The 20,901-nt window shown below is 32.4% G+C and overlaps 1 protein-coding gene across 2 annotated transcripts in view; it reads right to left on the bottom strand.

The window, feature by feature from the left end:
• The window catches only part of LOC118205086 (uncharacterized), a 246,611-nt gene extending 226,626 nt beyond the window's left edge, over positions 1-19,985 (bottom strand). For both annotated transcript variants that reach the window (XM_085823981.1, XM_085823982.1), the window contains exon 1: positions 19,803-19,985. In XM_085823981.1, coding sequence (XP_085680107.1) covers positions 19,803-19,955 — 153 coding nt within the window. In that variant the 5' untranslated portion in view covers positions 19,956-19,985. The remainder of the gene's footprint in view (positions 1-19,802) is intronic.
• Positions 19,986-20,901: the final 916 nt, after the last annotated feature.

Below are 20,901 nucleotides of genomic sequence, written 5' to 3' on the forward strand. Positions count from 1 at the left end.
AACAGATATAATTTTTGGTTGCTTGGAGTGGAATGTAAAAGCAGCACATTTTACGTAAGAATTTATTTATTTCTAAAATATTGGTGATATATGTAGTATTAAGATATCTTCAAGTAATTATAATTGCAAAACAAAAATAAATTAATGACAACAAAATAAAACTAAATGAAATAAATTCAAGCTATAACAAAAAACCAATTACTAATAATTATGCAGAGTGTGATATTTTTCAAAGCAAATAAGTAAATACAGTGCTACTTTGCATTGTTTGTACTGCCACGTAGTCTCTTTCCTAATATTATGCTTATAACAAACACGGCACCTTTTTCCAGGGTGTTTCTTGGACTTAGTTGACGGAATGTTCTCAGGAAAGTGTGCCCAATTTTTCGCTGCCAAACGAAATGGTGTATCGCTACTTGACGGGCGTCCACGACGTTTATAATTTGGCAATAACAATTGCTCCAGCAATTCTTCGGCAATAGCTAAACGAAAGAAAGTAATGCCTGCCTTGGTTGTGCAGTTGATTTTAGAATATAAAACATGAGCATTATAAAAGGCCATATCCATTAGGTAAAAAAAAAAAAAAAAAAAATTTTCTTATAACCCTTTACAAATTTTCTCATAACTGAGAAGCACGCTAGCAATTTGTTTTGTTTATCAACGCCTCCCATACCTTTATTGCACTCAAGCACAGATGCCGGTTTTATAATATTTTCGCTGTCGCCACCTTCATTTTTTCTCCTCTTGCCTGTGTTTATCAAATCAGCATTTGAATGTTTCGTGCTAAGTATGTGAATCATCCGCTCCTAGGAAAAACAAGTGAATGACGTCTCTTAGACGTCAAATGTACCCAAGAGTTTAATATTTGGTTTGACGTCTTAGACACGTCATCCGCTCCTAGGGGGAAAAAAGTGAATGACATGTCTCAGACGTCAAATGTACCCAAGGGTGAAGAAGCTCAAACATTGCTTAGAAGAGCAAAACCTGAGCTTTCCAAGTTCTCTTATTTCTAGATAATGGTAGTGAATCTCTTACAGTATTGCATCCAAATGTATTCTGCTCCCTTAATGAAAGAATGTATGGAAGTTAGATATGAGATAATGTATAAGTTAGATATTCAAATGAAGCAATGTCCAAACATTATGCTTTTAACAGTAATAAAATTATTGCAATGCCTCATACATTCTTATTAAACAGCTTTGCTAATTGATAATTTTTTCATTTTAATCTTTTGGAAAAGCATTACAAATGCGAGGAGTCACTCAAACAAAAAAAAAAGTTTACTATACGTTTAGCATGCACAGTAATCACGCAAATACAGCTCAGCTCCCAGTACATAACGATATAAAATTATACTAATCTTAAGAAGTGATAACCGAAGAGAAGTTCTCAGATACATATGTACATTATTTATTGTAATTTAAATAGTTTATATAAGATAAAAAATATAAAATTAAAAATTAGTAACTTTATTTAGTACTGGCCCTTTTAATTTGGCTACGTTCCCTTTGTGTCTTTGAATTACGTCATTTGAAAATTAATGCGTTTATGTAATCAAGCTTGCAGTGCGATGAAATCTGAGCCAACCAAATTAAACATATTTTTGTTATAGAAACTACTGCTACCAACTATGCATTTCTTTTTCCCAGTTTTACTTGCTGGTAGCAAATACGCTTCACAATGCTCCGCTTTGTTCATCGTTAAGATGTAAATTTCTATATGCAAAAATTGTGGGGTGCGTCACGCGTCCAAGAATGATGTGGACCGCAAAAATGCTCACGAATAAACTAATGTGTTTTTTTTCGTCAAAGCTCTCTCCTTTATTTCTTTTGTAAATTATTGGGGGGTCTCTCCAAGTAATTATGACACAGGTAAGCATTTCATCGTTTTGACGTTGAATGCCACTCTATTTTCACATGGCTTGCCTTTCTGGCTAACATGAATTTCTCATTATGGGTTCAATATTTCGGTGAAATATTAATTGCAACAGAACGTTAATGAACTTATCAATGCGTCATGAACTTTAAAAAATGCCGGGAAAGGCTAGAATCAAGCGACTATTTTGTAAAGTGTGCTACAAAAAGAAATTCAAAATACGTAGGTAGGCTAAAAGGCAAAAAACTGAACCCGGAAACGTTGTGACACAGTGTAGACACTGCATTGGTTTACCTTTCATTTTCTTGGAGTGTTTCAATACAACACATCGCAAAACACGCGCATAGTATTTGAGCTTACATGTTATGCGTATATATAAATAAAGTTAATTTTGTGTGTTCTATATTTTATATGCACTGATTTCTTCACATCATTTTAGTAACAATGATAATATTGAATGTTTACTCGAATAATGTGTTTTTAGTAATCTAGGTTTCGCTTGTCACCGGTGACCCCTATGCAATTCAATGTGTTAACACAACTAATGGTTCAAGGAATCATAACATCCAAAGCCCATTATGTTATGCATGTTTACATCTCTGTAGTAAGAAGGAAAGCATGACACACTTCTGGCATTTTGGAAGCAGTTCAACATAACAAACTTCATAGAAATTATTAAAGTGAAATCATTAACAATGGTTATTTGCTGGCATCTGTGCTGGCCAGAAGTTGTCAACAATGTTTAAGGTTTGATGTGTTTGATTATGGCAAAGCACGCGGGAGCTTATCTGCCTAAATGAGGGATGCCTTCGTGGAGGACTTTGAGGATTTGGCTTATTTAATTATGGCAAAGCCCTCAAAAGGCTTTCTGCTCGACTTTCTGAGGAAAACCGAAAAAACCGTATTACACATGACGAAAAGGACAAAACCTTATCATGCAGTCAGCTCGTTCGCCTGGGATCGAAACCAAACCAAGTCGAACTACCAGTATTTAGCGGTCTTAACTACTCGTCACTGCGAGGGCCAAAAAATAAAAATGACTAGCCTTCGGTCAGATTTAGTTCGAGTCATCATTTTGTTAAGATTCTTGTTAAATAAAATTTGATTAAATGGAATTTTGGTGGATTTAAAAGAATATCATTATAACTTTAACGAGACATTTTCGTATCTCTTAACTAAACGTTTTGCAGAATTTCCAAATGTAGTATAGTAAGCGCCGTTAAATAAGATCAGTTTTGTCCACGGTTATTATGATAGCATTAAACGATGACAAGAAATATATACTTCGAAACAGTTATGAAATTTTAATACTTTAATATAAATGGAACAAGAAACATATAAAGTTCTTCCAGATAATTTTCATTAGGAAAATGCAATATTTGTTTAACAACTGTTCATAATCTCTTTGACGAAATAATATATAATTTGTATAATTTGTTCATTATAAACGGTTCCTTAAGTTTCTGAAAATTATTTGACCGATGCTATATCCCTAATCTCAAAAAAAAAAAAAAAAAAAAAAAAAAAAAAAAAAAAAAAAGCGTCCCTCATCCACAGAAACAGAGCATGCCAATGTGAAATTCAAAATTAGGCAAAAGAAGCAAATGTAGTTTAATGCAGATATTTTCAGGGGTTTTATCTTTTAAGGATCTGGTCTTTGCTTCTAAAGAGAAACCTGTGCCTGATCATTCTCAAAATTCTTAAGTTATTCGAAATCTAAGGTTGCTCTTCTCTCGAATTATGAATGGTTGGCTAAAATGAGAAACAGCCCACCGTCGGCCATGCGTTCAATCCCGGCGAACGGGATGCTTGCATGGGTTTTTTTTTAGTGGGTTTTTTTTTTTTTTTTTCAATAGCCGGAAGCTTTATTTAATAGCCTTGCGCCACTACATGGGCCGGAAGAGGTGGTCATTTCATTATGGAGACACGCAATTGATGGCGACCGTTGCCTCCTATGAAGGGACGTTACAACCGTGCCTTCTTCGGGATTCGAACGCGAACCCATCACTGCGGCAGACCTGACCACTATACCAGCTTCCGCCCAGCCGAGTTTACATACTGCATACGAGCCAGTTTCCCTTAGAAATTCCTATAGACATTCGTTCCCTTCGGCAGATAATCCTCGAGTGATTTATCATAATTAAATACACCAAACTAAGCCAAAATCGAAAACAAGGTGTTGGGTGATATTTTTTATGACACCTGGCAATCTTTAGAATTTATTTTGATTTCATTTGGCGATTTTATTTCTTATTTGGCAGGTTGTTCTCTTGTTCGGTGATTTTTATATGTTATTTGGCGTCTTTATTCAGTTTAAAGAATATTCTATATTTTGCTAACGTTAATTGAATTGTTATCAAAATAAGCGAAATATTTTTCAAGTATTCGTATGCAAATAAACGTGGCTTAGGCAATTCGGTTACGATATCCAAATAATATTAACTGCAATCAATTGAACCGCCGTGTATTGTAGAAGCACCTACAGGAAAGTTCTCAAGCAACTTAAAGCCTTGAAAAATGAAATACGCCAAGAAAAGATTAAAGAATTATTAAGTGAACCCAGCAGCAAAAGTGCGAAAGCGAAAGTTGCAAATCATTACGACGCATTAAAACAATAAAAAACTATTAACTAACTTATGACTCAATGTTTATTTTAAAAAGAAATCATAAAAAGATGTGCGTCAACCGCATGACCTAATCGCCCAATATGAGAAAGAAGGTCTAACGGTACGCGAAAATGCATGTGCACTCTTCCATTCCGTTAAACACGATAAACAATGGAATTTTTATAGAAAATGTTAGTAAGATTATTCATTTAACAACAAAAAGGGGAGGAAATATATACTTCTTTTTCATGGTGAATCGTTCAAAAGGAAATTGATTGGAATCGCAGCACATTAAACAATTCTTCTTAGAAACTGAATAGGAAAATTTTAAACAACTACAGGAAAAATAACTAAATTTATAGAGTTATCAGATGTCCAGGATACATGGATTTAAAATCGCGTCTTTGATTTTTAAATGAGACTGCTTTGTACGAGTAGCTAAATTTTAAATATCGTATTTACTCGCGTATCCTCTCCCCCCTCAAAATGTTATTAGCCTCGAAGCTCACTTTTTGTCCGTATCATCTTTCAAATGGTTGCCACCAAATGTTATCGCGCTGTATTATTTTAACAAAACATTAAATAATGAAGAATCTGTATGCATGAGCGATGGTGTCCAGACGACAGGAAAACGACAGTATCTAGAGCCACCGAAATTTTAATACAGGAAGTTCTTTACACGAATATGGCCAGCTCGAAACCAAATTTTGAATTGGTTTTTGATTTCCTATTTTGTACAAATTTAACGAATTTTTGTTTTGCAAACTCAATGATTTGAAAACGAAAAGTGGCAGCACTGGGTTAATCTTCGGATTATGGTAACTTGGCTATTTTTTGGCGAAAATTTGGCGACCAACCCTGCTACAGCAACCTGCTAGTTTTTTTTGGACGCCGATTTGTTTTCACGAAGGCATTTTTTTTCCAACAATCTGCTAGCCGAATTACGCTTATGCTAGAACTTTTATGGAACAAAAGTGCTTATCATGACGAAGATTGAATGATGAATAAATCATGAAGATTAGGTGCGAAATTGGGAGAAAGTGCAGAATCGCCCACTGCTTGCCGCGTTTTTAAGAATTGCACTACACGGTATCATCCATGTACACGTCGACCTATTTTCACTTAAAAAACATCCAGAATTGCACAAAAATGGCATTGCGCACACTCTTGACTTTATCCATGTACACTGCTAAAGTCCTAGCTAGTAACCTTTATCGCCTTACCAAAATGTCGCCAAACTACCTGTTACCATATTCCAAAGATTAGCCGAACACTGTTCAAAAAGCATTTTTATCTCCGTCGCGCCAGATTGTTGCCGTTCGGTAAAATGCAAGATATTTATCTTTCAACTTTAGTCATTGAAAGCAATGTGTTACTACCAAGGAGGTTAGAAAACCTGGAGTATGCATGACGTCACGAAAATGAAATTAAGGGAAAAGTCAGGAACGTGACACCAAGATTTATCATGGCCGCCATGCGTAAGGCTACGAAACATTCTTAAATAATATTACACTGAATTTGAAAGCAAATATCAACGTCTGCAAGCTCAGAAAAGTGTTTTTAGGCATAATTTGCGTAAAATACCACTGAAACTTCCACTGATTTCCAGGTATTACCATGTACACATTTGTGCTTCCATTTACACTTTTTCATGTACCTAGGTTTTATTAAATTTGAAACAGTTATTTGCAATTCTTGCGATTTTTCTATATACTAAGTAGAAAATCTTTTGTGTTAAGTATTAAAATTAGAACAGGAGGCTTAGAAACAATCGATGATGAATATCTAACATGCAGATAACGCAAATTTGAATGTAAACAACCAACCAAAAGTCCACTTATGGCAGTGGCCATGATAAGTCGTGACATCGTATGTGACGTTTCATGGTTTCATTTTCACTGCCCAGGACATACGCGGGAGGCTTGCTCCATTTATTCTAACCTCTTCGGTAATCACTACCTCAAAGTGAATATTTATCTCCACGCACTAGCGTGTTGCTATTCAATAAAGCGGAAAATATGTCACTTTCGAATTTAATCTTTCGAATTTAAAAGCATTTCTTAAGAAATCTTTTTAATATTGATTTAAATAAAAATGCCTTTAAAATTCCGAGATGTCAACGGTGGCCGTGAAAATCAAGTACCAATAATTTTATGAAATTACACTGCTGGCCTCATTCAAAATCATTACATACTTTTTTCTTTTTTATGAAGAAAGTATTTGTTTGCAAGCGATTACACTAGGCCCCGATTAAGACCACGTTTATCCATGACTATTTTGATAACGTTAAACAAATGATTAAGAGATGAGAAAAATATCTCTTGAAAGAGAAATGGAATTTAACTAATTTAAATATATAAATAATATAAATATAACTAGAAATATGTAATATAAATATAACATAATAATAATATAAATATAACTAGAAATATGTAAATACGGGTTTTCACGAAAGTTTCCCCCAACCGCAAATATCGTCTGCGCAAACAGTTCGCGTTGGCGTGTTGAATCATATTTTGTCAAACGATTTTTGACAGAAATATACTTACTTTAGAAACAACACTATATTGTGAAATGTGTAAAAAAATGTCGTTATCATTAGGTATAAGGTAGTCTGAAATGGAACTATACGCTACGAGAGTAGAACCATTATTTACTTCCAGTTCTGTTGCAAAACGTCAAATGTCCCCAAATGATGTGTACAGCTTTAGGTACTAATGCTGTATCATATGACTTTGTGAAGGCATGGTACCGAAAATTCAAAAACAAGGATTATGACATTCAAGAAGCAGAGCGCTCTGGCAGGCCTACTGATTGTGATGATGTCTGCCTGCGAGAACTTGTGGAAGAAGATCAGTATGGAACCACTCCAGAACTTGCTAAGGAGTTAGACGTACGTGCCATGTCCATTAGTCGCCTTATGCATCGCATAAACTTGACGTACACGTTGAAATGATGGATGCCGCATAAGCTGACTCAAGCAGATAAGGACAGACGTTCTTTGGGCCTGCATTAATCTGCTCCAACGCAAGGACAAAATTCTGGACCGGATCGTCACTTGTGATGAAAAGTGGATTTACTTCAAATACACACAGGCCGAAAAGGAGGATGGCCTACATTCGGGGAGCCAGCGTCGCAAAGCACAAGTCTGGTGGTACCTTCGATAGTAAGTTGTAGAGCGAGATGATGGTCCATGTTGAGGCTGCTATCAAAGTAAAACATCGAATTGAGCTCCGTATCAAAACGATAATGTGCCATCAAGATAATGCAAGACCACATGTGTCTGCATTCACCGGCTGGTCTCTGTACCGACTCGAATGGGATCTTTTGTCACACCTACCATATAGCAACATCGCTCCTTCGGACTTTTATCTTTTTTCACACCTGCAGGTTTGTCCTGCTGGTGCTATCTTTCATTCTGCGCAAGACGTCCAAAATAAGGTTGAACTATTTTTGGACTCGTGGTCGCCAAGTTTCTGGCCCGAAGGATTTTAAAAACTACCAAAACGTTGGCAGAAAATCAGATTTGGGTGGTGATTACTACCCGCACTAAAGGTACTGCTTTCATGTTTTTCTTTGTAACTTTATTAAGAATGTAACGAAAGTTTTCCGCCAAAAAACAATCAGATATTTATTTCATAACATTTTAATTAGGAAGGAAGTCAATAGTTGATTTTCTGCAAATGTTACTCTAAAGTTAATTTAGGAACTGTCATATTTATAATGTTTTTGGAAGTTATTTATTCTATGTTCTACTCCTAAACTTAATAACTGTACGGTATCCCTCATCTTCACATAATGTGTTCGGATTAGTTTCAGAAAACGACTCGCAGTTATTTTTTGTCATTGATGGAGCATCTTGAGGTCTTTTTCCCACTACTCTCTTTTTTATCAACATTCGGCCAAGCGGTTAAATTTCCCACACTTCATACTATTTCGTTAAGATGACTTTTAATCCATCACTTGGAGACAAGTCTTTGTCATTTAGCAATCTCTAATGTTTTAACCCTATTTGACGAATTTATATCAATTTAAAAATTTTAATTCCACAATTTTTTAATTATATTAACCGACTTGTTGATCACAATAAGCGATGTATTTTCTATGTTTTCGTATACAAAAGGACAAGATTTCGATAGTAATATCTGGATGGTAACATTAACCGCAATCACATTAAGAGGTGCCCACTGTACGGACGGTTTTCGAAAAACATCGATTACAGATATCAATACTGAAAAAATATTTAAACATTAAAGTGAATTCCAAATACCATATTTACTTGTGTATTCCTCCCCTTTTTCTTACTGACTTACTGTCAGAAAACGTGAGGGAAAAATTATGCGAATGATTTAATTTTCGAAATACATGGTTATAGCAAGAGCATATCAAATGAAAAGTATTCATAAGTAAACTTTACCAGTAACCATCTCGATATTTTAAAAGATCCCGTATTTTATTAAGAATAGTATATAGTAATATTTGCACTACAAAAATTTAATAACATGTCTTTATTTATTTCTTGTATCTTGAATCTCTCCCGCTTTATTACTGTACAGTGCAATTTCCTGCGCCCCAAATCATTTGATACTGCCTAAACCACTGTTTGCTACAGCTCACACGCTGCCACCGTCGTCAGCGTTCCGTTTGTCTTCCCACGTGCAAGAACTTCAGAACCATCACGAGCATTCGATATCCTTGTTTTCGTGAAGCTTTTTACTGTTATTACTTTATCATATTATATATATATATATGTTCTGTTATGAAGCCCATACAACTCCAAATCCATAAGCAAATCGATTTATAAGATGAAAACAATCACTACGTAAATCACATCTATTTTAAAATTTAGGGAAGCTCGCTTTCTAAAAGCTCAAGGAAAGGAAAAATTACATGGATACTTAAAAAAATTTCATAACTTTACATTAAAAAGCTAAGAAAAAATTGCGAGTAAATACAGTATTCATACAATGATTTTTATGACGATATAAAATCCAACGAAAAGTTTAAGTAAAGTGTTATCTAACGAAGAGTTTCCAGGTAAACTGTTAAAGTGTTGTCGCTTTTAAAGAAGCAATGGATGGAAGACTATGTTTCTGCTCTTTCCGAAAAAAATTATTCGTATCTTATTAAATTCTTGAAAAAAAATTCTTGAAAGCCATGGTTTTTCTATATCTAAAGCTGCGATAAGTAACATTATCAACAAGAGAGAAGAAAAACGTCAAAGTTTGGCTTTAAATGGCAAAATTGTTCCAAATACATATGAAAGGAAAAACGAAATATTTCGAGCGTTGCAAAGGTAAGATTTTTAATGTTAAAAGTAAATCCGCCAAGTCAAAGAACAGTTTCAAAATCATTAAAATGCTCCGTGCCAACTATAAACAATGTGATCAATGCTGATTTGAATCTAAAAAAGTCGAAAATAAACATAATATACATCGTTTTTTACTATGACATATCGCCGAACGCAGAACGCGCCGCAGAATTCTATGACAAATATGTATCAGAAAAAAAGGAAAAATGTCACAATAGGAGGAATCTTGGTTGCATTTAAATGACTGCAATAAAAAGAGATCCATTTAATATCATCAAAGAGGAAAAAATATTCTTAAAACGTGGTTTAAAAAATCTTAAAGAAACGTTTTTCAAAGGGATTTATGATTGCTGCTGGTTTTTCATATAAAGGTAAATTAAAAATAAATAGAGGGTAGAAAAATGTTAAGATTAACTCCATATATTATCAGAAATATATTTTATATCCAATTTTAAAATATGAAATACCCTGTCTTTACCCACGGTGTCGTCAATCAGTAGAACTGTATCAAGACAAAGCAGGCTGCCACAGGTCAAAATCCACTGTTAATTTCCTAAAAAAATTGAAACAAGAAACTAATATCAAGTCCATACCCTTAATTCATATCTCTATTAAATCGCCAGCGTTTATTTATCAGCAATGTGTTTTTGCGCTTTTAAAAGCAAGTTTTCCAAACGTCGACCTACAACCTTCTTAGACTTTGAAAAGCTGTTCGAAAGCAATGGGATAAAATACCTCTTCCGATGCTATAAAAAGCTTTATTGTTTTAAAATTACTGTGTATAAAGATATTGATGAAAAAGGGTTATCATATAGAGCACCGATTCTCAAGCTGTGGTATTTTTACTGGTACAATTTTTACAGAAATAAATGTAAATGAATGATAGTTTGATATACAGTCCCAAGAATAAACACATCTGAAATTTGATGAAAAATTTAAATAATTATAAACTTCTTTATGTTCTACTTGACATTTGAGAGCATGTCAGATCTCTGATAAATTTTGTAGCCTTGGAAAGAAATTATTACAAACTCTCTTTATCGTAGATTGTAGATAACTCACTGTCAATCGGCTTCTTTTCCTTTTCAACTGAGGAAAGAAAACAGCTTTACCCACAGATACTGAGCTTACCGTAACATATAACGGCGCAGCTTTAATGCAAAAAATAAGATCGAAATTTATCGATGAGCGTTATAGGCAGGATATAAAAATTATACCATTAAAAATAAGGAAAAGATGAACATACAAAAATTAAGTTTTTTTAGGTGTAGTACCTAAATTATGTTAATTTAAAAAATGTCATTATCAGGTAGTATGAAACGTTTTTCATATTCCTCTTCGTTATATCTTCAGGTACATTTTGCATAATAATAATAAAATCTATCTCCCGTTCTACTGGGCCGATTGACGAAACTTAACTTTCGTTTTCCATGTCTCGAAAGCGCAACTTAAGATATATATATATATATATATATATAGGATTTATACATAACATGGTTCTAACATAAGTATTCTGACACAAAATCGGACTTTTTCTGAAATGAGATACCGATTTTTTTTCCATATTTCAATTCTACTACTAAAATTACGCCAAAATGCCAAATTTTGTAAAAATTGCACGAGTAGTTCTTAAAAAAATTAGTTCTCAAAATTTTAGCTCCTCAGTATTAAATGAATTTGGTATACATTTAATTATAACTCTTTTTTTAATTAAAATTACTCGCTTTTGTCTCTCACAATTTGAAATTTAGGTTCAATACCGATAAAATTCGCAGCTATTTTATGATTTTTTTAAAATATGAATTTGCGAGCAATTTTTTAAAAATTTTCGAAGCAATTTTTGAATTATAACCTATAAAATTTTTACCATCATCATAAAGTAGATGTATACCTCCAAATTATTAGATTTTTTTATTCGAAATTTCCAAAGATACGTGAATTTGTATTGTGGCGAGTTCCAAAATTTTTGGCATAATTGTTATAAGCGATAAGGTCAAATATGTTTTACGCACTTTATTAAAATTTCAAAGAGTGAAAGATGCATCTTTTTTACCGTTCGTGCACAATGAAAAAAGGGAATGGAAAATAAGTTGCTACAAATTAAAAACTTTGTCACATTCTTGGCGCAAACTGAAAAACATCTGCCAAGATAAACTTACAAAATCTTTCGGGAAGCTTCCCGCCAAATTTTACAAATTTTAATATTTAGGCATAATTTGAGTCATAGAATCGGAATATGGAAAACCTCGGTATGTCATTTGAGAAAAAAGTCCGATTTTGAGCCAAACTACCTACGTTAGAACATTGCTATATATAAATCTAATATAAATAACTATAATCTATAATAAATATAATAATAATAATATAATAATATAATGTTAAATTTCGTCTATCGCCTTAGTAGGAACGGGAGATTACAGAACCGTCTTTTTTCCCCCCTCCGGTGTAATGTGTTTATTATCGAATTTTGTTTCATTTTCACCATAACTGTCACATTGATCCACAAATAAATAATCATCTTCCGTTCCATCTAGATTATTAGAAATGTTAAATTTTTAAACAACTTTTCAATTCCGTAGGTTTTTAATTTCATTTCAGGCTTTTATTATTCACTTACTATTTCTAGACTGCATGACACATTTGCCTCCTTCTGTGAATGTTTTTTTCACCTTTTAACATCCACGTATATCACTGTCATTTTAAATATTTTTTTAAAATATTTTATTGATATACACATCTTAAGGCTAAACTAATGTTGTTATTCTGCCTGGAACATCAGTGGGAATGCCTGTATTACATTCTTTCAACAATTTCTTCGTATAATATGTTAGATGGGGATTGAGTATGTCCCAAACTAAAACAACTTTCTGGATTCTTTAAGGTAACAGGACGCCTTTGCAAAACATTTTTATCCAAAATTTCATACAGTTTTCGTTCATCCATCCTTTCTCATGAAAGTGAATGAAAACACCATTTGAGAAATTACGTTTCGGTACCGTCTTTATTTTAAAAATAATCATGGGTTTTAATTGTGCCGTCCAGTAAGCGGAAAAGCACTACGGTGAGGTAAGAGTTTCCGTGACTTGTTGCTTTATATAAACCATTTTTGTGCTTTTTCACATCAATCACACACATATTTTTCCCTTATTGCTTGTCGATTCAGTGCATCATCATTCAAAAGTCTGGGGAAAATCTTCGAATAAATGAATTCAAAAAATAATGCATATGCACCTTTCGTGTTTTTTGTAAAGAAATGGGTGCACGTTATACGGCGAATATACCTAAAAATTACAAAAATTGTAGTTTGAAATTATATGTGCACTTTATATGCCAGAATAGATAGTATTTACTTTTTGACAAGTACAAATAGACGATAATTGAGTCAAATCTCTGAATAAGATTTGTAACACATTGCAAATTAATTAGCTCAGTTTTTCTCATTCAAAGATTATTTCTGGACAAGTACGAGCTAATCTAAACTCAGTTACGAATTTTTGCGCTAAGAATATTATTTGGGAATATATTTCTATGTAAAGTGTCCCCCCCAGATGAAAATTAATAAGAAAAGAACATAATTGACCGATGAATATCTACAATCCGTGATGAAGGAAACTTCTCTTTGACGCTACAAACTTTATAGGAATCGAAACGCTATCAGGTTTCAAGCTGTAATTACAAATAAAGAAGATTATAATTATTTACCATTGCATTCTTATTTATGTGTCGAAAGAAAAATTTAAATAAAACAGACTAAATTGCTTTATTAGTTTTGTTCCATTTGGTAAATTTTCTCTGAAAGCTTAGAAAACTTTCATATTTTGTTTTATTTTAAACTAAAGTAAGTTATTTAATGATTGATTAAACATATTATAATTATTTGAAAGAAGTCTCAGTCTAAAAAATCTAAATTTAGCTGCCAATATACGTATGTATTTGAATTACAAAGTGTGACCAACAAAAACGTTATGCAAGCGTCAAACATTAGATTTCAAACAGAAAATAAATATAAATTTGAATTTTTTCTTTGCGTTATTATTTTTACCGCATGTTTTGATAATAGTTTAATAAGCGTAGTAAAATTTTTTAAAAAAAGAAGTTCTAACTCGTCAGCTGTTTTCAGATTGTGCATTTGGCTTGCATATAATTTGAACGAAACCGCTGAAACAAGGTATTGCCTCAAAAAGCACATGATTTATGTGCATAATTTTGCATGAAACAATACAAAATGCACTTTTTACTCGATTCCAAAAGGGTCGCATGCACTAGACCCCCATCAAAAATGCGTCGCCCAAGACGGACCGCCCCTCTCCCTCTAGCTACATCACTGCTCCGTGAATTGCTTTCTCATACTAAAGAGCTCGGCTCACCTTACGAAAAGAGAAATCATTAAAGCATCCAAACAGCCAGCTTGTTCGTTGGGATTCAAACTTGTGCCAACGAAATAACGAATGTTCGAACAAGCCAAACAGCAATTTTATGTTGCAATGCGAAAAATATCTAATTAAAATTATTTTATGATTACTCATAGAGGAAAAAAAAATCAGATTTTCCAACTGTTTGTCTTTCTTAAAGGGAACACTTTTAGCAAGTACGTGGACTACCTATTATTAGCAAAGGGTTTACAGCGGCCGAGGGGTAAAATCGCTGAATTACTTGGAGTTTGATCTGGGTTCAAATTGCGGCGAATGGACTGACTGTTGTTGGCGGTTCTTCACAAGTAACGCGAATACCAGCCAGTTTTCCTTATGTCCATTACGAAGGAGTGTTTAATTTACATGATTATTATGGTAAGCATTCGAGGGCTATGTACCTAAAGGGAGGGATGGCTTCGTCGAGGACCTTCTATAGGAAACTAACACAGAAAGCTACATATCTATGTATTAACATAATCTACGTTACACATGCAGAAAATCCATGCAGTTTTGCCTGGAATGGAATCTAGGTCAAAATGGCCAGTGTTCAGCGATTTTACAGCTCGGCCGCTGGTTGGCCCCTTCTACGAAGGCATCCCTCTCCTAGAGCCGGTACTTTGGTATTATCGTAACCACCTTATGGCAATATGGCGATTTTTTTTAAGAAAACGAATAGCAACTTCAAATTGGAGAAAGTTATTTATTTCATATCATACATGTTATTGGGTACCTATTTTAATTTTAATTTGATATTTATCCTGGAAAACAATCTATGAAACTAATCACAAATAGGTTTTTGCTTATTTTCTTCTGGTGGAAATTCCGTAGCGATCGCTTTAAGAAGACGTTCAAAGCAATGGGAAACCACTCGTTAGCTCCAGCAGCATATAAATCTGACTGCAGTAGTAAATAACAAACGACTATTCTCGAACCAATTACCGCTTCGAATACTGCAGTGTTAGTTACTTTTTTTCACGTTGCATTTCGAAAAAGGTTATTTTTCAAATCATATCATCATTAAATGCGAATCTGAACTTTTCCGAAAATATTATATTCCAGCAAAAATTTCACAGAACTTTCTTCGTTTGCAGGCAAATCCTACAAGCGCATATTTCAAAATTCATCTAAGACTAAAATATCGCAATTCACCTTTAGAGCTTCTGTACAACCGAAACAGCATGTACTTTCGTACATACATCGCGACGTTGCTTATTCATAATTACAATTATTGATATGGTTACCTGAAAAATTGTTATTAGAAAAATTTAAATAAAACAGACTAAATTACTTTATTAGTTTTGTTCCATTTGGTAAATTAAAGCATAGTTACCACAGTTTGGCGCCTTCTACAAAGGTGGTTGCGATTATAGCACAGTACCGACAGCAAAATATTGCATTTAGTTTAAAAATTACGAATTAACGTGAAAATAACTGAGTTTCAGTTCTTTTTGTCTATTAAATAACCAAGTGCTATGTGATTATTAAATTATCTAATAAAAGTTTTTCGACAATTGCAAATTATACAAGAGAGTAAAGCGCTTTGCATTCGAATATGCAAGTTTCACTTTGAGTCATTACTTATTTTAAAAAACCTTTCCTAATTTTCAGTCAGATCACGTACCAATTCTTGAAACTAAAAGTTTACGATAAGATAGGACAAAAACTTTTAGAAATTTATTGGAATACGCTCCGATTAAACCGTAATTCTTTAAGATTCAATTTACTTACAGTCCTTCACATTTATTTTCAGACACTTCTATTTTACAAATTTATTTGCATAGATCTTGTACTAAATGTTTACAAACAGACTTAAAAAATTTTAATACTTTATTTCTTCCCTATTTTAAGGCTCGCTTGTTGTAAAATAAATATCAAAATATTCTTGCTAATAAAATAATTTGTTGAAAAAGTGTTAATCCAGTAACTCACATATTACATGAATTACTGATTAACACTTTTTCAACAAATTATTTTATTAGCAAGAATAGTTTGATATTTATTCAGGCACTCCAAATTTTTATTGAAATGTTTTGGTAGACAGTGTATAAAGACTTATTTTAAGTGAAAATATACCCCAAGAACTATCGTCTGCATTTCGATTTTTTTTTATTTAGAAAAATATATTAATAGCTCCATATCTGAAGTGAACATGGTAAAATGCTACAAGCGACAAATTCTATTAGAAATTTAATGATTATTCTTTTAAAGATGATAAAAGTTATTGAAATATCCAAAAAACTCTTCATGTAAAGCTTTTAATTATTTTTTTATGTTATAAACCGACGAAAACTGTGTGGAACGGTTGAAAATGAACTGAGGAAAACAAGCCTGGCTTTCAAAAAAGTTACAGTAAGCAAAGTTTTATCATATTGGAACAATGCTATATTTGCAGAAAAGTTAAAATTTCATATTTGGGTTCGAAAGATGAATTAACATGCGTCAAAAGCAGAATTAAATACTGCATTCGAAAAACCTATTGCTTACTGTTACGCACGAGTTATAGGCATAATAGTTTGAGATGTTTTGTTGCTCTCGACTAATAAATTTAGCGTTTAGCGAAAATATTTCGGATTAGTAAAAGTACATAAATACTGTCACTGAAAACCTGAAAATATTTGAAAAGAAACTTTGAATGCATAATACATTCAAGTTCTGTCAAGATAATGATGCTAAACATACAGCCATAAATGTTCGCTTGTGGTTATTAAAATTCTCATGAAGTTATCAAAACTCTCATATTCTTCCATCTTAAATTTTATTGAATATAAATGGAATGAGCTAAAGAAAAGAGTAAGAAAACATACTCCTTCGAAAGCTCTACTAAAAACAAATTCTTACATAGGATTGGAACAAATGGAACTTTCTTACACGAAAAAATTAGTTGTATCCACGTCAAAACGCCATTTAAGCTAAAAGATAAATATTCAGTGTCCCATCATTTTCATGTTTTTATTAAATATGAACAACTAATTTAAAGTTTCTGAATCTTTATGCCGAGTTTAATTTTCAAAACTCTTCGAGTAAATTCTTTTTTATCAAAAACACTTTGAATAACTTTTCTCAAAACAAGCAAACTTTTAAAGATAAATAGTACATGTGAAAAACAGAAGTGTCCAACGAAAAATGAGATGCAATGTAGAATAAATATAAATTCTTTAAGATTCATGTTACTTAAGTTTTGCAACTGCTGTGCTATGACTTCTTAGTCACCTCAACCTGCATTCAGAAAAAAATAATGCTATCAGAACTTAGAATGATAAAGAACGATATGAATGGTAATGTAAAAGGTTTTTATCGACAGTTGTGTAACGTTGGCGAACAAATACAAGGCTCTATTTCTAACAGATAAATACTATATCATCGTCTGTTCGCAAGAAATAACTTCAGCATCATTATTAACACCAAAGTTCTAAATATTTCAAATAATATGAACAAATACTAAATAAACACTTAGAAATAAAACTAGCTTGATAAAAACAAACATTTAAAAGGAAAGAAGTGGGAAGTATTCGAACTTTTTTCATCAAATCTTTTGCAACAGTCATTTTTATTATGAAAACGAAAGGAAAAGTAACCTAAAAATCATTTATTTCGGTTAAGAAGAATAGTAAGCATATTTCTAGCATTTTTTATGCTAGGGAAATATTTAAAATATCTCAAATTTATGATAATTGTTCTTCAAAAAACTATTGATGTAATAAAATACTTTATTAATAAACTAATTAATTTTTAATTGCGGCTTATTTTTTTCAATTTTCAAATGAGTGGGAATCGTTTGTTTAGTTCATTATGGTAAATCCCAAAATGGCTGTCTGCTTAAAGCTCCACATACTGAAATATTGGTACATATTTCACATATTGAAACACTGATATCACCTTGCTATTACGGCCCTTCTCATTTAAATGCCGCAAAGTTTTGATTCAGAAAAACTAAAAACATAGGAAACATGTTTACTTCTCATATACAGCCGTATATGAAAACATTTAAAAAATGAATATTTATTATTAGTCCAAAGGGGGCAATTTGCCCTGAAGGGTTATTAATTTCGTTTTGCCATTTTGCGTTGAAAACTCTAAACAGCAAATCACTTTTCAAATTGTTGCCAACAAATATTAGAGTCCAGTATTATGTTTAAAGAAATTAAATAATGAAGAATCTTATTATTTAATTATATGCATAATAATTAATATGCATGTTTCTTGCATTGTGATAAAACGATGGTACCTAGAGCCATCAAAATTTGAATAACGTAATCCTCCATAGAATATGGGCATGTGGAAGCCCTAAATTGGAATTTAAAATTTGCTTTACTATCCATTTCATATTTTTTAACACTTCAACGAATTTTTATTAACAAATTAAACGATTTCAAAGCAAGCAATGGCAACACTGTACGGGGGAAAAAAAAAATCCACATTTTTATTTCTAGCGCTCGAGACATTGTATCGAAAATTCTAAAGATATGTTTAGTTAGATATGTTTAGTTCTAAAGATATGTTTAACATTATTTTGCGATATTACTGAACTGAATGTTATGGTTTGCGTACGTAGAACATGATATTTAATAAATAAAGGTAACGCACAAAAAGTTTAAAAAAAGCCCTTTGGACGTAATTTAAAATCTAAAACCTTTCACATTATATACATATTTGTCTGTGTGTGTGTTCGCAAAATTATGAGTGATATTTTAAAGGTCTATGTGATTGCTATTACTGTTATGTAGAGCATATTATTGCAGCTGTTTTTTTTATATAATATTAAAAGCATTTTTTCGCCTCGATTTTTACTAGGCAGCCTCTTAATTATCAAATAGTAATTATAAATTAATACCAAATATTCGGAACATACTGAAGTTCTTCATAAGAATTGGAATTTCTTTGTTTAAAAATGTATTTTTTGAAAAAGGAAATTAAACTGTCAAAAGTTTCACAAAAATATTTATTATCCATTAAAATTTTTAATCAAAATACTAACATATTAACTTTGATATATATTTTTATAATAATAAGTTACTACGCATGACTTCAGATGTAAATTTTCAAGTAAATTCAAATAACTGAGCATTAAGAATATAATAAAGTTAATCAAGAAGGCATTTCCGATCAAAATTTTATAAATTTCTCTTCTATAAACTCCGATTTTATCCTAAAGAAATGTAAAAATCTTTACATATTTCCAAAAAGAGATTTGAAGTAAACATTATAGCGTAGAACAGTAACACATATGCATAGAATTCAACAACATTTAACGTATTTTACTACAAAATTTCTCACTAAAGATCTAGTTTTATCTAAAAATTATTCAACAAGATTCAGAAAACGGTTCTTGCGAACTCAGCGCCTATCCACAATGTAAACAAACACACGTGTTTGCCTTGAAAAACACTTTCCTCGACAGTTGAAAACACGTCCTTCTGAAACGACATTACGAATGAGAAAACATTTATACGCATAGTAATATAAAAGAAAAACAAAAGTAGGGAACACTGCCAGCATTTTCTTTTTCATAAAATTATTTTTCCTACTTTGCGTTTGTCTCCGAATGAGAGAAACGCTCTTAAAAAGATTACGTACAAAAACTAAAAATAACGAACTTACCATATTAATTTCAGCTGCTGGTCCAGTAATGTCAGCAATTCCAACACCAATTTTGTACACATCTCCGCATGCTGCTAAAACAAAGCAGGATAAAGACAAGAGATTATAAAAAAGCGCTTTGTGTAACGAGCTTGTCATCATATTGTCTTTCATGTCATACGCTTGCACTCGGCGCGAAAACACTGCGTTTTTGATAGTTCTACAATCAGCTGATTATTCATGGAGCGCCACCTGGCGGACGAAAAGCAAATCTTGGAGATAAAAATAAAACCCTTGGTGTGATTGATAGATTTCGAATCCCTTTGCTTTTATTTAGTGGGAGTTATGAATAAAAGTTGTATAGCTATTTTTATTATTTAGAGTAGGCGGTTATTTTTTTTTTCTTTTAGTAAAATATATTATTTTACTCGAGCAATTTAGGAGGTCTGGAATTAATTAGTTAAATCTGGAGGTTATGTTAAGACTGTGCAATTGAATTTAACCTTTTCACTGCTGAACCGTAATGATATGTTACATAGAACACATATCCAGCATCCTGAACCCGTAAATTCACGGATTCTGTTCATGTTACAGTGTAAATTATTGAACAGCTTAAATTCTGCTATTGTTTTCGCAAATTTTAAGAGATTTTTCTGAGATTTCACGAATCTCAAATTTTTCTACTAGCGAATTTTGTGTACTTTCTGTTACTGTTTAATTTCTGCTTTTTTTTGTCAAATTATTGTTAATGCGCAAATAATTTTAATAAACCTCAGTTCACAAACATAATTGGTTCCTGAAGACTGTTCGTTATGCAAAATTATTGTAAACCGAAACTATTCTCCCCATAGGAATTCATTTAAAATGGATTAATTCTAATCTGGATCACACACCACTGCTTATTTAAACTTTTCAGCAATATTTATTTAAACTAAATTTTCAGCAATACTTTGTGCACAGGTTCTTAGCAGATAATTAGTGAAAATCATTACTCTCACAAGAATAAGATCGATGTAATGCAATTGGAGTAACGTTATACGTTCTCTGGAATTTGTAATAAATGGATTGTTTTTTTGTTAGACTTTAAGTGCTTTCTCCTGAAAGTTGAACTTCACGCAGA

This window comes from Stegodyphus dumicola, chromosome 9, assembly GCF_044657685.1.
Source record: "Stegodyphus dumicola isolate Sdum_Otavi_A_Nest chromosome 9, ASM4465768v1".
Lineage (NCBI taxonomy): Eukaryota > Metazoa > Arthropoda > Arachnida > Araneae > Eresidae > Stegodyphus > Stegodyphus dumicola.